Below are 18,948 nucleotides of genomic sequence, written 5' to 3'. Positions count from 1 at the left end.
ACCCCCTTTGTTTTGGGGCCTCCCTCACTCTTCTGCCTTTGAGCCCATAACCCTCTATCCCCAGCCACCATTATATGCTTTCTTGTCTCAAACATACACTAACATTTTCTTAGTCACTGTTTTATTATGTGGGTTCTCAGGTTAGCCACGTGCCAGGATTGGGTCTGATTGGGGGCCCCTTCCTCAGTCCAACTTCTGTCCTCACAGGAACCCACACACACAGCAGGGCCAAACATGGGCACCTTGAGAAAGGGGCGGTTAAAGCAAGTGGACAGGCCTGCACTGGGAGTCTAACCCCACAGGCAGGCACCAGGATCTGGCCAGGACTTAGTTCCCACTTGTTGACTTCATTTCCCAGCTGCTCATCCCTCTGGAAGTCCCAGAGCCCCTGAAGGGACAGGTCCAGACATGTCCACGCGGGAGGGTCTCTGGGCTTCCTGGCAGGATCCCCACACACTCCTCCTCCACCAACCCACCCCCGCCCCCTCCTGTGTTGGGCAGCGTTTCTCCCCATCAGTGCCACTGGTCCCTTTCTTCCTCCAGGCCCAGCCCATCCTCACTGCTCTTCTCTTCTGAGCCCAGGTTCCGGGCTCCAAAGGCTCTTCTCCCACCCACGTGGTAATGTCCACCACCAGCACTGCAGCTAGGATGTCCCTGCCACCCCTCTGGGTCAATGTGTTGTTTTAACCAAGACCAGAAACGGTACCAGGATGGGGGAGGGGAGCAGAAGGCCTCTGTGACGGGTCCATGGCTGCACCCATGTATGCTGGCAGGGACCGAAGGATGGGACTCCTACACTGTCTGCTCCTGTCTCTGGCTGCCTCTTTCCTTTCCATTCAAAACCCAGCCCTGGGCCCTCCCCTTGCCAGGACCAGCTGCTCCCTCTTAGCCCTGTACCCTGGAGACCAGGGGAATTGGTGTCAGTGCCACACAATGAAATCCTCTGAGAAAGGGGAGAGAGGACATAATTGCTCAAAGAAGGCAGGAATAGAATTTAGAACGTCATAGCTGGAAGGGACTTTTAAGACCCTCTGGCCCAATTGCCTCATTGAACAGATGGGGACAGGATTTGCCCAAGGTTCACAACCAAGCCTAGAACCATTCCTTAGTTATTAACCCATCTGATCCCTATGACAGCTCTGTGAGCAGGACAGGGGTTTTCTCTCTGTTACTGGGGGTTAATTCTGGGCCTAAGATAAATAACTTGCTTAAAGTCACACAGTAACGCTGTTACCTGATTATATCTAGGGAGGGGACACACAAAGGATATGGAGAGTTAAGTTCATGGGATGCCGAAGGTCAGTCTCATGGTCAAAAATCACTTCGCACCTTCCCAGTACACCACAGGATCTTATTTATCAGGCAGTGTTTTTTCCCATGGGGCCTCTGTTTTCCTTTCAGGAAAATGGGCACAAGGATGCACACCATTCACTGAGGGGAAGACATTCTGACCTGTATCCCAAAGCTTTAGAGAGATCACCGACTCTACCCCAGAAGTTCCAAAGGGGAACAGGATGAAGCTGTCCTTGGAAGAATATGGTGCCATGGTGACAGAAGCCTTGACAACTGGCAGTGGGGAGCAGGCTGGGCCCAGAGGTGCCCTCAGGCAGAGTCCTAAGGGAACGAGTGGAGGGAAGCAAATTGAGCGCTTGGCCTCATCAGCTCTTCTCAGCTGTCAAGAGATCCACTCTCCAGTTTTAGTCGCAAAGGCTAGAGAGGGCCAAAACCACAGGACCCCATGGCTCAAGCCTGAGGGAGCTCCCCACACATGCTGGCATGTTCTTCTACTTCTCCTGCTGAGAACTGCAGTTGGCAGATAGGGCACTGGACCCATGAAACAGGTGATGAGCTCTCCGAGGAGGACACCCACAGTACAGACAGTGACGACGACGACGATGGCGAGGAGGGAGAGGCTGGGTGAGGTGGGGAGGTCTCTCCACAAGTGGCAGCATGCTGGGGAAGAATCTCAATGCTGAAGGAACCTAAGGGAGAGAAGGAGGGAAGCAAAACTGGGGCTGCTCCGGGGTAAGATGCTATCCCCAGCAGCCTGAAGGGGGCACCTGCTGTCAAAATGCAGCTGTTCTTGCAGGAAGTGAGTGTTTTACACCTGAGACACACTATCCAGTCATGAATCCAAACATTTATCAAGTGTTTACTATGTGCCTGGCACGGTGCTGGGAGCTGAGACATATAAACCCAGGCCTGTCCTTATGGACTGCAGAGCTGGGGGTCAAGATAAGCTATGAGCAGAAATAACTATGATACAAAGCAGGTGAGAAGTGCTAAGCCTAAGGGAGTCGGAGAATGCTGCAGGAGATTATCTGGGCAGATTAGAGAAGACTTGGCAAATAAGTACCATTTGAATAGAGACTTAGAGAGTAAATAGAATTTGGACACGGAGGAACAAGTTATGAAGGAAATTCTAGGTCCTCTCTGATAATGTTTTATGTTGTTTTGCTTCATGTTTCTCTTGAGCACATGGCCCTTGTCCTTTTCTCAGCTTGGCCGACACAATGTGAGCAGCTGCTCAATCCAGACTTGTATGTAACTGCAGAGCAGACAGAGGCTAGGAGTGCAAGTTCAAATGTTTCCTGGCAGCATTCTCCGATCTCCTATTCCGCCCTCAAGGGACGCCTAGCAGTCCCACAACAACCCCTGTGCCCGGGCAGCTTACCTGCACAAATGGGGCACTCTCCACTCTCCTGGACACCGCTGCTTCGGGCCTGGGGTCGGTGCTGTTCTCTGTGCCCTGCTTTTGCTACTCCCCTCCTGTTTGGCTGAGAGTTCGAGTTGGATAAAGACCTATGAGAAAGAACAGTTAAAGACCAGCTATTAGCAAGAGGCCAAAGCACTGAAGGAACCTTAAATTAGGGTGAAAAAATGTAGACTAGTTGCTGTGGAGCCAGAAGCCCTAAGTTGGACTCCTGTTTTCCCACTTGATGTATCAGATTTGAGGGAAGTCATTTAACCTTTGAACATCTGAGAACAGAGCTTCTATTATTGCCTTCAGGATTTTAATCTTTCTTTTTTTTTGAGATATAATGCATATCCCATAAAATTCATCTTTTTAAAGTGTACTATTTAATGGATCTAGGATATTCACAAGATTGTATAATCACAACTAATTTCATAACATTTTTATCACCCCAAAAAGAAACCCTGAACCTATGACTAGTTACTCCCCATTCCTCTCATCACGACAGACCTTGGCAACCACTAATCTACTTTCTGTCTCTATGTATTTGTCTATTCTGGGCATTTCATATAAATGCAGTCATATACTGTGTTTCCCCGAAAATAAGACCTTATATTAATTTTTGCTCCAAAAGCTGCATTAGAGCTGATTGTCTGGCTAGGTCTTATTTTCGGTGAAACACGGTACTATGTGGTCTTTTGTGACTGCCTTCACTTTGTGTATTTTCAAGGTTCATCCATGTTGTAGCATGGATCAGTACTTCATTTGTTTTTCACGGCCAAATATCCCATCGTAGCGATCTACCACGTTTTGTTCATCTAGTCATCAGCTGATAGACTTTTGGGATGTTTCTACTTTTTAGCAATTGTAATGCTGCTATGAGCATTTGTATATACGTTGTTGTGTGAACACCTGTTATCAGTTCTTTGGGGTATATTCCTAGGAGTGGAATTGCTGGATCATAACGGCAACTGTTTAGCTTTTTGAGGACCTGTCAAACTGTTTACCAAGGTGGCCACACCATTTTACATTCTCATCAGCAATGTATGAGAGTTCCAATTTCTCCACATCTTCGCCAACACTTGTTACTGTCTTTTTGATTATAGCAATCCCAGTGGGTACGATCACTGTGGTTTTGATTTGCATTTCTTTGCTGGCTAATGATATAGAGCATTTTCATGTGCTTATTAGCCATTGTATGTCTTCTCTGGAGAAAAGTCTATTCGGATCCTTTCGCCATTTTAAAAACTAGGTTATCTTTTATAATTGACTTGTAAGGGTTCTTTATATAGTCGAGATGCAAGTCCTTTATCAAATATATGATATACACATATTCTGTGTATTGTCCTTTTATTTTCTTTGTAGTGTTCTTTGAAACAGAAAAAGATTTAAATTTTAATGAAGTCCATGAGGCCCAGTGTACTCATCTTCAGATTCTGGTTCACTGCAGGGCTACCTCCTAGCTTGGCTCCAAGCCTGACACGTGGACAAGGACATCTTTTCTCTACTACCCTCTAGGTCCAGACCATGAGAGCGAGACCCAGACACAACGGTACCCTCTGACCTGACTGAAACTTGAGTGGGGAAGAGGGACAGGTGCAAAAGGGCAGTAAGGTTTGGGGGGTGACTTGGATCTTTTGGGTTGACCGACGTACCTGCGGGCTTGCACTTTCCGTCTCTTCGGCCTGCCCACATCATTCTCTGAGTTTTGCTCCTTTGGTCTTGGCTCTGTGTGAGAAATGCTCATTCAATCTAGCTCGTTAACAAGAGCTTTCACATATGATGTCACTTCTGTTAATATTCTTCCTATCCTCTTTTCCTGGTTAATTCTCACTCTTTAAGGTTAGATGAAATGCCAATTCCTGTGAGGAACTTTCCCTGGATTCTCTAATCTAAATCTGGTCATCCTATCATGCCTTGCCTTTGAAGCACTTATCACAGTTTTAAGTTTTGGACTTCCTTGTGTGACATGGATATGTGTCTCTCCCTTAGGGTAGAAGCACTCCTGTTTTATTTACTGTGGTAGCTCTGGCACCTAGCACACAGCCTCACACATACAGATGCTCAATATCTGCCAAATGAGTGGTAATAAAACCTAGCAACAACCATTTATCTAGCTATTCAGAACTCATGAAATACTTTGTATAGCATTTAACATATTTCAAAGTGCTTTCATAGCTCCAGTGCCCAGCCCGTAGGGTGCCCAATAAAGCTCAGTTCCCTTCCCATTCTCCACCTCTTAAAATAATAAACTATATCGTTCCTTATGTGGTAGGCAGCTCCTGAAATGACCCTCACTGATTCATGCCTCCTGGTATCCACGCTTCCCCTGTGTGTGGGCAGGACCTAGAAGTAACTTGCTTCTAATGAACAGAATACGCAAAAGTGATGGGATGTCACTTTTGTGAGTAGGTTACAAAAGACACTTTCTTGCTAGTACTCTCCCTGTTGCCCTCTAGTATGCTCACTCTAATGAAGCAAGCTGCCACACTGTGAGATGCTCTGTGGAGAGGCTCTTACTGCAAAGGAACTGCGGGAAGCCTCAGTCCAACAGCCCATGAGGACATGAATCCTGCGAACAGCGTGTGAGTGAGCTAGGATGAAGGTCCTTTCCGGTTAAGCCTTGAGCTGACTAGCCTTGTGACAGATCCGAGTCCGAGGGCCTGCGAAGCCACCCGGATTCCTAACCATGAGAAACGGTGAGATAATAAATACTGTTTTATACCACTAAATGTTGGGGTAATTTGTTGTGCAACAATAGATAACCAATGTACCTTATTTCTGCGATGAGATGATATACTCATTATTTCACTCGTTTGTTCAGTTCTTTAAAATAGCAGATAAACCATTTCCTTTTTAAAAAATTTCCCAGTGAAGCAATAAGTGAAACCAAGTGCTTTCAAAGAGAATGCTACATGTTTTTTTCCTCTGGCTATCAAGAATAGAAAAAACAAAAACAAAAAATAAAATAAAACCAAGAGTGCTGGGGTTCAATTCTTGGCTCTCCCACTTATTAGCTGTGTGACTCAAGAATATTTCACCTCTCTAAACATCAGATTCTTTTGTGAAATGAGTATAATGGTATCTACTTCACAAATTTGTTGGAACATTAAATCGATAAAGTTAGTAAAAGCGCCTAACAATATCTGGTGCAATGCAGGAACTCAAAATGTTCAATCCTTTCTTCCTCTGTGACAAAACCACACCATTCTCCTACTTTATTTCTCCAATAAGCTCCATGCAACACCACCCTGACTTGATTGCCCTTCTGAGAGGATCACAGAATATTAATACGCAAGAGGCCCAAATACTATTTGCTTTAATTCCTTCACTTTGCAGATGAGGAAGTTGAAGCCCAAAGAGATAAGGATTCCTACCTAGGCCAGTGCTCTTTCAATTACTATACGATAACTGATTTCTCTTCTGGTAACCAGACACTGCCAATTGTCTTTCCTCCCACATGAAGTCCTGTTTGTGAGGCATCCCTGTATAGCAGTGGTGGACTCAGGGAGAAAGGATGGTGCTAGGGAGAGCAAGGAGCCAAAGGTAGGTCATGGGCCTCACCTGTGCTGTCTGGATGACTGGGAGCTGGTTCTGCAGGGTTGTTTGGGCTTGCCACACTGGCTGGAGGCGCCCTGCGGACAGCTGAGAGCACCATGCGGGCCGAACGCCCCAAACTGCCTGGTTGCAGCTGCTTTAGGATATTCTTAAGCTCTGAAATATCCTTGGTGCTCCTGTAGGGAAACAGAGAGCACTTGGTTTCATTCAGAATGGAGACTATTCTGCTCACCCAAGTCAGTAGCATCTAACCAAGAAAACCAGTTTATATACAGATTGCTTAGGCCTAGAGTATGTGACTAATTCATGGGGGAAACCATGTGGGGTTTGCATGCCTGTAAGTGACTGTCTTTTCCAGGAGAAAGAATGAGAAGGGGCTGGGAGAGCTCCATTCTGGCAGCTACGTACGTTTGGGGATCTGGAAAGAATGTCCTCCGAATGGAAGGATTAGCCATCCAGGGGCTGGGACCAGACTCAGGGGCGTCAGAAGAGCCCTGAGAAGAAAATGGAGAAATATGAAACACACACATTCACCACCAGAGGACGCTGCTACCTAGTGCCACTGATACTCCAAACTTGAAGACTTCAGCTTAGTGAGTGAACGTTATCTGGTATAACTTGTACGGGGGCACCTTTTCTCCTGTGTACACAAGCTCTTCCAGCTCTAAGATGTGAAGTTTTGTATACTTAGTTCCGCAGTGCTAAGGGTTTTGTCATGATCCTGAAAGACCCTGGGATAAAATAATACATGCTATTGGGAAAAACAGGGCTATGGGACTGTTATATGCAAACTTTTGAAAGCATATATATATATATATATTATGTATGTATGTATGTATGTATGTATGTATGTATATATATATATACACACACACACTTGAAAGCATATATATGTATATATATAAATTTGTACATATGTAAAATTGATTCATGTAGATACAAAACTTAAATCATTCATCTCTATACACCTATGTGAAAGAAAAAAATTATATACATATTTCTTAACATTTAAAAATAGTTCTACTTTGAAGTATTTTTATCACTTCTCTTCTAAATATCATTTAATAACATTGTTTAATTTTCAGTATGATTTATTTTGTGAACAATTCTGTTCACCTGCAACTAAAATCCTACCAATTTTAGCCACCATTTCTAGCCATCTAAAAAAAATCTAAAAAAAGAGATGTGTATGTATGTGTGTGTATACAGGTATACATATCACATGTCTCTTTCAAGCATTAGCCACTATACCTGACTATCACAGGCATTTTATAAACCTCCCTGCTTCTAACTCCAGAAATGTCTATGTGTAATAATCACACACATCTACATAGATTTTATTTATGTGAAATGCTACAATTTCTTAATTCTTTGTCAAAATTCAGTTCATCTGTGTCGATTCATCTGTGGCTATTTCCTTTTTTATTTTTCCAAATTTCAATTTTTTTCCTTGAATTTAAAAAAATTAAAAATTTTTTCTTTAATTTTTCAGCTCTGATTTTTTATCACAGATTCTTTTAAAGGTAAATGTCTTTCTTATAAAGCATGACTTTGACCTCATTCTGCAAGTTTGAGAAATAGTATTTTTATTCACACTGTTTAATATTTTCTAATTGCCATTATAATCTCATCTTGGACCTAGCATTAATTTTGAAATATATTGTTTACTTTCCAGGGTTTTAATTTTATTTTTTTTACCTTGTCTCATAAATTTTAGAGTAAATACTACTAGAAAGGGTAATTAGCTGGGTGTGTAGAGATGGTCATTTAATTTTAAACGAGATTAATCATTAGGAAATGAGCTCCCGAGCACGGGCTAAGTGGAGTCAGGTGGCCTGGGTTCAAATCCACTCCAAGACTTATTTAGCAGTGTGACCTGGGACATCCCACTAAATTTCTCTATGCTTCTGTTTCCTTATTAAAAAATCGGTGATCATAAAAGACCCTAGTTCACAGGGTTAAAAGCCCTTCTGTTTTGTTTTCACTGTAAATTACCATTAGAATGACACATTAGAAAAAAAGTCTGTGGTATCTAGACATCTTAAATTATAAAATTGAGTGCCATCAACTCATTTCCATGTATTAACCTTCTCTTGTAGAAGTGTTTCAGGATCTCCTTTCCCTGTGGTTTGAGGTAACTGCAACATGTTTCATTCTGCTGTTGATGTTCAATGCCTTTCTGACATTATGGTTCTGGAGTTGCTGACTCCCTTCCTCCTTGATCCCTTCCTGGCCCTAAAGGTACAGAGTAATTTAGATGGCCAAAATGGAAAAGCGTCTACAGAGCTCTTATTTATCCTATAATTAGGGAAACCATATGTCTTGGTTTTCCTGGGACAGTTGTGTTTTTGTCTGTTGTCTCAGTATAATTATTAATAGCACTCTTTTTTGTTCTCAAAATGTCTCAGTTTAGATAAATTTTATGGCGACCTTAACTACAAATCCCCCTTAAAAGGTCATTTATATTAGGTTGGTGCAAATGTAATTGCGGTTTAAAAGATTAAAAATAATTGCAAAAACCACAATTATTTTTGCACCTATCTACCGTGTTTCCCCGAAAATAAGACCTATCCAGACAATCAGCTCTGATGCGTCTTTTGGAGCAAAAATTAATACAAGACCCGGTATTATATTATTATACCCGGTCTTGTATTATAGTAAATAAGACTGGGTCTTATATTAATTTTTGGTCCAAAAGACGCATTAGAGCTGATTGTCCGGCTAGGTCTTATTTTCGGGGAAACACGGAATATAATGAACATGTGTACTCAAAGCCTACTTTGTTCTAGCTGCCAGGAATGCATTGTGGAACAAGACGAACAGGTTCCTAATCTCAGAGCTTCCATTTATTGAATAGCCAGGGCCACAGAGCTCTAGCTCCATTCATGTCAGCTCCCAGAACTGCAAAATGGGGACCTGGCAGAGCACACTGAACTGCTTCCACTGTCCTTCTGCATTTTTTCAGCCCTTCCCACAATGGAAGAGTAAATTTCAGACTTGTCTCAGCTCTCTGGGTCTCTCCCAAGGCTATACTACAAAAGCACCTACTCCTCCTCTCTGCTCTAATTCCACTTTCTCTTCCCAGGGTCCAGTCTCTTCTTTTTCTCAGTAACCTCAACAGAAGTGACGCCTGTGAGGCTCACTCCGGGGGACTGAAATTCTTTTGGTTATGTCAAATGTTTGAAGTTTCTCAAATTGTACAGTGTACACAGACGCACTGGGCTGCAATGACAGTAGACCTTATTTCTAGTCCCTACTCCGTTCCGACTCGCTGTGTGAATTTGAATGTGTAAGTTTCCGTATCTGAAATGTAAAATGACGTGGTTGGGGCTTGATGATCTCTAGGTATTTCTGCATCTCTAGACTTCTGGCCCTAGCAGTAATATATGATTATATCTTCATATGTGTTTTTGAGTGAATTACAGTGCAGGGTACTGGCTTGGAAAGGTAGCTGGAAACAACACTGAGAAGAAAGCAGGAGGAGTCAGAATAGGCTAAGGAAGAAAAAAATAACTAGAAAACTGGCTAAGAAAAGGGGAGACAAAATGCCCAGAGGCTTATACATAGCCGGAAACCTATACATCTCTTCTTAGGTGTGTAAGTGTGCTCTACAGGGAGAAAAAACGGGAACACATGAAATGGCACGTATCAAAGAATATAACTGGCTTTGCTAGGCAGGTGAGTCAGGGAACAACAATGATAGAGGGACTGTAAGTGAGCGCTGGGACTTTCGGGTACTGGAAAGAAAAGTCTGATGAAAGCTAGAATCACCAAGAACCTAGAAACAAAAAATGAGATTAAGTTTGAGCCCAAACAGAATTTCATTATGGCTAAAGAGCAAACGGTCCAAGAGCTTTGTGTGCACTATATTAAAGCCTCCCTCACTTGAATCTCCTACGTGTGAAAGGGAAGGAGAGTTCATTCCTACCTGTAAGAAAGGGTAGCAAGCCCACTTATGTTTGTATTTGAATGTACATGTGTGTATATGTGTTTTCCTCTGAATCAAGCACGTTTCCTGCAAAGAAACTGAAAAGCCTAGGAGAATAGTAAGTCCTTGCTTCACCCTTGTACATACCTGGCTCAGCCCAGAGCTCACAGGGGCTGAGGCATCCACCACAGGGGCATCTAAGGAGTCCAGCGAGGAACACACGTGCAGGAAGGCCAGGCCAAAGGACTGATGACGTGTGAAGGGCTGGGAGCAGGTCAGGCGAAGTCGATCCCATGACTCACCTGAGGCTGGAGCCAGGAAATCATCTCAAGGAAAAGAAAAGGACGGGGAGAGAAAATGCATGAATGGGAGGGAGAACGGAAGAGAAGGTCAGTACTGAGGAGAGGGAAGAAAAGACAGGGACTGTAGAAACCCCAACAAAAGGAAGAATGGAGGTCATCAGTAACCGACCCCTTGGGCCTTGGTGCTCATGGATGGGCCGCGCCAAGCAGGCCAGTCAGGGACCTCTCAGATTCGGTGCCTTGCCTTCCCACCATCGCTCCTCGTTGTCAGTTCCATAATGTCCCAGCACAAGGAAATGCTCATTCTAGACCTCTTCAGGGGCCTCATTAATGTCTCATTTTAACAGGAGATATCTGTAGTGTTGGAGTTTGGGATGACCACTTGCCCAATGGATTAGCTGAGCTACAGCAACCCTTCCTGGACCATGAGACCTCAGCCCCTCTCACAGCGGAGCGTGCCCTGCACACTCGCACATTATCACATACCTGTACTACAAACCGTCTCACCTTCAACTGCAGCACTGCTAGCAGTACTTCATCTCTTCTACCTTGTAAGCCCCTCCCATATCACTCTTCCTTCACATTACAAACACCTCCAATTTAAACGCAGACAAATTCTAAGTCCCTAGAGGCCAGGAATAGGATCTTCTGTTTCTTCTGCAGCGCCTACTAAACGCAGATTTGCATAGAACCGAACTCAGGAAACACTATATGCAACATAATCATACTGGTTGGTGCAAAAGTAATTGCGGTTTAAAGGTTAAAAATAGCAAAAACTGCAATTACTTTTGCACCAACCTAATAACTATCATATAGTCTTTTATCACTTATATAAGCCTTCATCCTACACTAACACTCATGTGTTTATTCACACATACATTTATACAAACAAAAACCCACTAATCACAAATGTGGGTTCTACCTCAGGCTTCATGCAATCATGTTGTGTGTAAGTATAAATCATAGCTCATAAATATCCCCAGCTATCATGTATTCTCATCATGGGGAACTGACACACATACCACAGCTGTTCACTTATTAAGTGCCCTGTCCCCACAGCAGATAGAACTGTGCCCTTGCATAGGCTCCCGCCACAAATACACCCACCAGCTCTTACAGCCCTCTATAATACTGCAGCTCTCTTTCTCATTCTCTCGCTCTCTCTCCCATTTTTGCTTTTGCCCTCCTTACCATCTTTAAACATGCGGACCCCTGAGCGGTTTTTTCCCTGCTTTGAATCAGCTAGGGACATTAGCATGGTTGCAGGGAGCAGCGTGACAAAAGGTCTGTCCAGGGACCAGGAAGAACGGCCCACATCAATTTGCAGGAAAGCACAGCCACAGTTACCTGGGGACAAAAGGTTGAGAGAAGGATAAGGGTGATGGGATGGCTGGGGCTCCTCTGATTGCATACCAGGGAATCAGTTTGGAAGAGGACATTCCTCCATTCTAGAACTAACTGGAAGCCCAGTAAGGTCAAGCAACAGTGAGCCAGTAACTGAAGTGGGACGAGACCTTAGCCCACTACATGACGATGTGAAGGCTCGCCTTCTCCCATCCAGCCAGAAACCTTCCCCTGACTGAAGAGACGTGCTGCTTCCCTGTCCTCTGGCAGGCAGTGATAAACACTGTCTCTCTTAAATCCCTGCTAGGAAACCTGAATCTCTCTGTGCTGACAGGATTGAAACCAGTGGTCTTTGTCAGCTCTCTATTCCAGAGAATTCTAACCTTCTCAACCCATAAACTCCTATGGAGCCTTCCGGGATTAGTGTTCATGGTTAATCCCTAGAGTCTCCTGACACTGATATTTAGAGGTGTATATAGATTCTATTTGTTGGCATTTATAATTATATCAATGTCCTAAAGCTTCGCCCAGACCACTGAGATCAAAGGAGGGCAGGGATGCTGCAAAATTCAGAGTGCCACTCACATTGAACTGTATGTGAATGGCACCCTTAGTATTCACCAACGCCACATACCTGCCCCAAGGGCAAGGGCCACATCTCCCCTTCACACCAGGTCAGGTTTATTCCACGAAGGCTGATAAGTCAGACTGAATTGAGACATGGTGGAGCATTTGGAGGGGAACGTGACTGCTGTGTTCTGCAGAGGTTTCTAGGCCACAGAGAACTCACTCACCCACATCGATGTAGCCAATGGGCACTGCCCTCTCCAGCTGTAGTTCCACTCTCAGTTGCCCACTCTTGTCCTTAGGGCAGCTGAGCCAAGGGCCCCCCTGACTGTCTGGGTTCAGCAAGTTCTCCACAGGATACCTGGGATCCTAAGTCAGAGAGAGGAGAAAATCAGGAACCTCACTGAGCCCAAGGGAAAAAAGGATGCCCATGAATGAGGGCTCCTGCCATTCCCAAACCTTTCCAGTTATCCTAACATGATAGGAAAGGCTCTGGATGGGACTCCATAGGAATGTGGCTATTGTGTCAAGGGATTTGCACATACCGTTTACCTCTCCTTCATTTACCAGACGACCTCATTTAATCGTGGTTCAGGTGGTTACTGTTATTGTTTAGTTAACAGATCGATAAACTGAAGCTTAGGTGCAGAACTTACCCAAGGCCAAAAGGCCAAATAACCAATCAGAGTCAGAACTCTCATGTTTTTGAATCCAGAGATCTTAACCACAACACTACTACTTCTTTTCATTTACAAGGTGCTTCCACAGACATTTATTTATCTTCAAAGTAGCCCTGAGATAAGAAAGGCAAAGATTTTTATTTTAAGTTTACAACTGACGGTTAGAAATTAAGTGATTCGTCCAGAGGCTGCAATAGTGATACTGAGATAGAAATTTCTCAGTTCCAACCCAAAGTCAGATATTTTTTGGTGGAAAGGCCTTGAGCAAACTACTTTCTCCGCATCTAAATTTCTTCATCCATAAGTAAAGGGGGAGAGACTAGACTCAAGATTTTCAATCTTGTTTTCTGTTTTAGCAATAACACCGTTCCTTTTAACTGAAGTCTTATCCTAAAATGTGCATATTTTCAACAAATAAAAGCAGATTTCTGGTTAAAACACAGGTTGGGAGACATATTTGTCCCACCTCCTTTCACCTTCTAGAAGTGGGTCCCCAGAATATAGTTTGAAAATCATACTATTAGAAGATAGCTAATGTTCTCTAGCATTTGTTTAACTTTTATATAAAGTGTGTTTTTCCAGCTCTAAGTCAAGTAGTTGTTTCAATCTAGTTGTGGAGGGTGCAGCTCACAGTGGCCCATGTGGGGATCGAACTGGCAACCTCGTTGTTAAGAGCACCACGCTTTAACCAACTGAGCTAACTGGCCGCCCCAAATTGTTCTCTAGCACTTTATAAGGCTGAGACTATGAAGAAAACCATTTAGGCTGACCATGTAGATACGGAGGGTAAGGATAATTTTTATTATATTTCACTTAGGAGTTGATATATTTCCTAAAGACTCTCTAAGGGTCTTTCTGAAATGTGGGAATATTTTTGACTGCCATAATGACCAGGAAGTATTATTGTCATTATGGTCTTGAGGCCATCAATGCTATAAATATCCCACCATGCAAATGATACTGCTATAAAATGCAGGCTTATCGATCCAAAATGCCAATGGCACCCCTTGAGAAAGACGAGGGTAACAGATGGGGAAGAGTGGGGAGAAGGAATGAATGGATAGGGAAATAACAGCAGAGGAAAGGGTGGGAAGTCCTTAAGAATCACCTCAGTGGATCAGTGCTGCTACAGGCCCGGCATCTAGCTCTCATTGGGATAATCAGGATTTTCTGACAGTGGACTTTTAGGGAGGAGGCTGAGATCACCTTTGCTGGTAGTGGTGATACCCTCACAGGTCAGGGATGACCTTCAGCATCCCGGCCTGCTCTCAATGACAGTCACTAAACTGCCTTTCTGGGAACACTGGTACATATTTTGGTCCTATAGCTTTGCCAGCTCCCTCCAAGGATGGAATCAATCCTAAGGTTTCCTTCTTCACCTTTAATTCCTGGGGACACTTCTTTTATGTTCCTGCATTGCTCTGGGAACAACCTGAGGGCAAGAGCTATGCTTTCCCCACTTCGACTCTGGATTCCCAAAGAAGGGACAATGTCTTTTCTATTAGATTGGGAGTTTGCTAAAAATGTAGCCAAGTCTATTTTTTTCACTCCTTTCAGTCACCAAGAAAACCACGTCCGCTAATTAATATACCTGAGAGGAAAAGGACACCACATGGCTGATCTTCACAGGAGCCATGGTGCGCCCAGCAGCTGTCCCACGTGCAAGGCAAAAATGCTTTCTCCTGAGATTTTGTCTGTCACCACTCTGGTATTGTCTGTATTCTGGTCCCGTCAGTTTCCAGAAGAGAAAGAATCCTCATGTTATTCCTGAAGAAGAGAACAAAAGAAAAATAATAGCTGTTTCTCTGGTAACAGGAGTAATTTGCAGCAGTCAGCCAGACTGTTTCTGATAACCATGATGGGCTTGGTGGGGATGACGGGCAGGGACCAGATCTGGACCAGCTGATGAGATGCCAACAAACCTGAAACAACTAGAATGTAACCCAGGGTAACAGAGGAGTGATTACAAAAGATATGTTAAATTGTTAATGTTGCATTTACATGTAGGTGAGCTCCCAAGGGCATGGATTGTGCCTTAAATCATTCATCTTTATATCTCTAGAGTCTGGTACATAGCAAAGATGTGCAACAAATGCTCAACTGAATATATACCAGTCCGATTTTTGTCGTCCCATAAAATCAACCTTCCTAAATTAGCTTTTCATTTGGTTACTCCTCTACTAGAAATCGTCAATGACTTGCTGATGTATGCTAATTCCTTGCTACGTGGTAGGTTCTTAAGTCAGCTTAGCCCCTCAAACATCTACATGTAGATCTCTACATTTCCTGCTTCACTTCCTACTATTCCTTTCATCAGAGCATAATGTGTTCTACCTGTCACTGTTTTGTTTATTTAATCTTAAAAGTTCATATGTGTATTTGTACTTTGTCTTTTGCTAAACTTTTTATGGAAAAATTTAAATATATGCAAAAACAGACATATAGTATAATGAACTCTTATACATCCATCATCTAGCTTCAACAATTCCTTGGCCAGAGGTATTTTAAAAGTTGTCTGAATGTCCATAGGTGGATCTCTCTCCAAATATTTATACCCTGCCCTTTTTACTTGTTTGTTACTCACCTGACCCCTGAATATGAGTCATTACCCATGATATACTCCTGGCCATAATGGTCTTCTTGCTTCCTTCCTGACCCCCAATTTTTTTTTCCGCCTCCAAGACTTTGCTCAGACCATTACTTCTGCTTCGAATGCTCTTTCCTTTTCCCATCAAATTAAATGCACTTTGATGCTCCACTCTGCTCAACCAGCTCAAGGTGACTGATAGTTCCATCCTCTCAATTCTGTATTGGAATTATTTGGGTACATGTCTTATGTCCATTGACCAATTGTAAGCTCTTGGAGGACAGGCTTCATGTCAGATTCAATTCTGTATCCTCAATGTAAGAAGAAGAAACTTACAGTTCCAGATTAGCAAATGTCTGCTGAATGAATGACCATAAAAACTGAGCCCAAAAGGACCAGCATTCATGGAGTGTTCAGAGTGGGGTAGACTGCTGCAACAGCAGTAACAAAATTTTAATGAATGCCATCTAAAGGTCAAATGTTCCTCACAGGTCACATTCAATATGGTGCCAAAGCTTCAAAAAGAAAAGAATGCAGGGTGAGCCCTGAGTCACCTCTCTAGGCCTCCAGATTAATTAGAATTGATTATTCCCACTATAAGAACACACTGAACATTCAACAAATTTTCTTCTCTGCTAGATATTGGAAATATAGAAATAAGCAAGATATGGTATCTGTTTTGGAGAAACTCCCAGTATACATTTGTGATTTGATTTGAAAACTCCACCATCTCTTATCACCAACATACTGATTGCTGATCTAGCCAGCCCCAAAACTATAGTCTAGGCTTGGGGACCCTGAAGCTGTCAATCTTGAATATTTCATTTAGTTAATATTTTGGAGGTTGGCTAGTAAGTTCCAGGTACTGTACTAGGTGCTAGATACACAGTGGTGAATAAGACATACTCGTATACAATCTTGTTCATGAAGATCACCGTCTATCAAATTGCTTATAGTTCTCTAAGGATTAAGTACTTTCCGACCTCCTTGCCCTAGTATATGCTGCACCTTGTTTTTTGGCAATGGCTTGTTTACCCTGTGTCTCCTCCCTAATTTGAGGCTATGCATTCTTGTCATGTTCATTACCTCCCACACTTCAGAGAGGTGCTGAAACACGGTAGGCATACATAAATAGCCACTGAAAAGAGCAGTTTATTAAGTCAATATAATTCCAATTAGAATTTTAGCAGAAGTTTCTGGTAAACATGACAAACTCATCAACCAATAAAGGGTCACAAGTTGCTATGACAGTTCTAAAAAGATAGATCAAAGCTGTGGGGTTCAACTCCCTTGGGAAAAAAATGTCAAAGTCACAGTAATTAAAATGTACTGCCTATAGAGACAAGCAAATAAACTCCAGAAACAGACTCATAAATAGGAATTTACAGCCTGTTAAGTTGATTGTAAGGTAGAGCAGAATCATGATTCTGCCAGAACAAAGATGGTATTCAGAAAACTGGCTCACAATGTTAAGAAAAATAAAAGTAGATCCCTGCCTCATAACATATTAAGAATTATACTCAAGTGGATCAAAGACAGAAACATGAAAAATACTTTAAGGTAACACAAACAAGATTGAAATAAAAATGACTGACTAAAAGAGGATATTTGCAACACATATAAACTTGGATAGCATTCAGAATACATATTTTTAAATACTACAAATCAGTATGAAAAGGGAAACAGTCCAATAGAAAACTGGAGAGAAATATAAACATACAATTCACTTAAGATGAAATCTGAATGATCAAATACCCACATAAAAAAACCTCAGCCTCCCTGGTAATAAGGAAACTGCAAATACCTCTTCCTCTAAGACTGAAAAAAATTTTAAAGTCTACAACATAAAGGACTGGCAATAATTCGAACTAGCTAATTTCAAGAACAGCCACATGTGGCTGGCTAATAGTTAACTTATTTGAACAATGTAGTTCTAGAGGGGCTCACATGTGCAGAAAAAGACACATACAATATTTCTAACAGAAAAACAACAACTCTAATATCCATTAGTTGAAGAATGGATAAATGAAATGTTATATATATCATACAATGGAATACAATACAACAGTTAAAAGGAATAATTAGATGCAAATATACATATATGTGGAGGGCCCTCAAAAAATAAGTGAAATAGTAAGTTATAGATGATACCTAGAAAGTAGCACTTATGTTCATTAAAAAACAAAATAAAACAATATTTAGAGTTTGTGAAATACGTAATGATTTTCTTTCAATGGACCGGGAGAATACACAGATAATTATGATAATAGTCGCTTCTGGGGAGGATGAAAGAATGTGTCAGAGAATAGAAGACGCAGGTAAGCTCAAGTTTTATCTGTATTATTTTCTTTTTAAAAAATGAGGAATCAAATAGATTATTATGTCAATAATCAATTCGGGGTGATGGTTATACAGTGTTTATAATATTTTGTATTAAGTTTCACATAATAAAAATAATTAATATTTTAATTAGACGGCTGTAGATAGGGTAAATATTACCCTGTGACTTCCTGACGGCTCCAAAATACAATTGACTTGCATTCTAGTACGTTTATGAACCCACAGGTCATCCTAGCCCTACTCACCTCTTACTAGATCCAACCGGGAAGTGTAGGGGGCGTGTGCGCAGGGGCCGCAGGTTTGCAAGGTGTCGGGTCCGGATGTACAAATAATATCTTGTTGCAAATGAATTACAATACTAAGCTATAAGTTGGGGTGCAGCACAGTGAATAAAGTGTATAAAAGGGGAGATGGTAGGAGCTAGGGACGTAGGATGTGGGGTAGGAAAGAGTACCGAGATGTGTGAAGTCGACCCGAAGACGTGAGAGCCTAAGAAGCAGTTTGGGGGCTGTGAAGGTCCCCCAAGGCTCTTTGACTCTCAGCTTCTGGAGCCTAAGCCGCGCGGCTACCTGCTTGGTTCCTCGGAACGCGCTGTTCTGTTCACTTTCTTGATGGCCACCCCTCCCCCCTTTCGACCACTACCCTCCCGATCAAGAACCCTCAACGCCCCTCACCCGGGACAATGAACCTCGAAGAGTCACCGCAGCTTCAGATCGTGGATCACAAACCCATTCTCCCGCCAATTCGGTCCTCTGACCTCCGCCACCTGACCGGAGCGCTACTCTTCCGCCTCCCAAAGCCCGGGAGTTCGTTGTGGGGGGGTGGGGGGGGGCCTCAAAAAGTCGCTGTTTCTGAAAAATGACTCTCACCGAGGCAAGAAGGCACGTACTGTGATCAGTAAAATACATTCATGTGTTTTACGTATATTTCATTCACCACAAATCTCC

The 18,948-nt window shown here is 42.7% G+C and overlaps 1 protein-coding gene across 1 annotated transcript; it reads right to left on the bottom strand.

Moving 5' to 3' along the window:
• Window positions 1-104: 104 nt before the first annotated feature.
• XNDC1N (XRCC1 N-terminal domain containing 1, N-terminal like) lies at window positions 105-18,832 on the bottom strand. The gene is made up of 10 exons (XM_074335831.1): window positions 18,676-18,832; window positions 14,666-14,841; window positions 12,622-12,763; window positions 11,675-11,830; window positions 10,329-10,507; window positions 6,662-6,747; window positions 6,260-6,429; window positions 4,351-4,423; window positions 2,675-2,802; window positions 105-1,982 (listed from the first exon to the last, which is right to left on the bottom strand). Exons 2-10 carry the CDS (start codon window positions 14,708-14,710, stop codon window positions 1,744-1,746), a joined length of 1,218 nt encoding a protein of 405 aa, XP_074191932.1. The 5' UTR covers window positions 14,711-14,841; window positions 18,676-18,832; the 3' UTR covers window positions 105-1,743.
• Window positions 18,833-18,948: the final 116 nt, after the last annotated feature.

Source organism: Rhinolophus sinicus, linkage group LG06, assembly GCF_036562045.2.
Source record: "Rhinolophus sinicus isolate RSC01 linkage group LG06, ASM3656204v1, whole genome shotgun sequence".
Classification (NCBI taxonomy): domain Eukaryota; kingdom Metazoa; phylum Chordata; class Mammalia; order Chiroptera; family Rhinolophidae; genus Rhinolophus; species Rhinolophus sinicus.
This window is presented reverse-complemented; position numbering and strand designations above follow the sequence as displayed.

Excerpts from the sequence above, each read along its gene's own strand:
- XNDC1N (XM_074335831.1), bottom strand. The coding sequence starts at position 14,710 with ATGGCTCCTGTGAAGATCAGCCATGTGGTGTCCTTTTCCTCTCAG. Across the intron at positions 11,831-12,621 it reads CATTGGCTACATCGATGTGG|GTAACTGTGGCTGTGCTTTC; the intron begins GTGAGTGAGTTC and ends TTTTGTCCCCAG. Across the intron at positions 2,803-4,350 it reads CGGAAAGTGCAAGCCCGCAG|GTCTTTATCCAACTCGAACT; the intron begins GTACGTCGGTCA and ends TCTTTCTCATAG.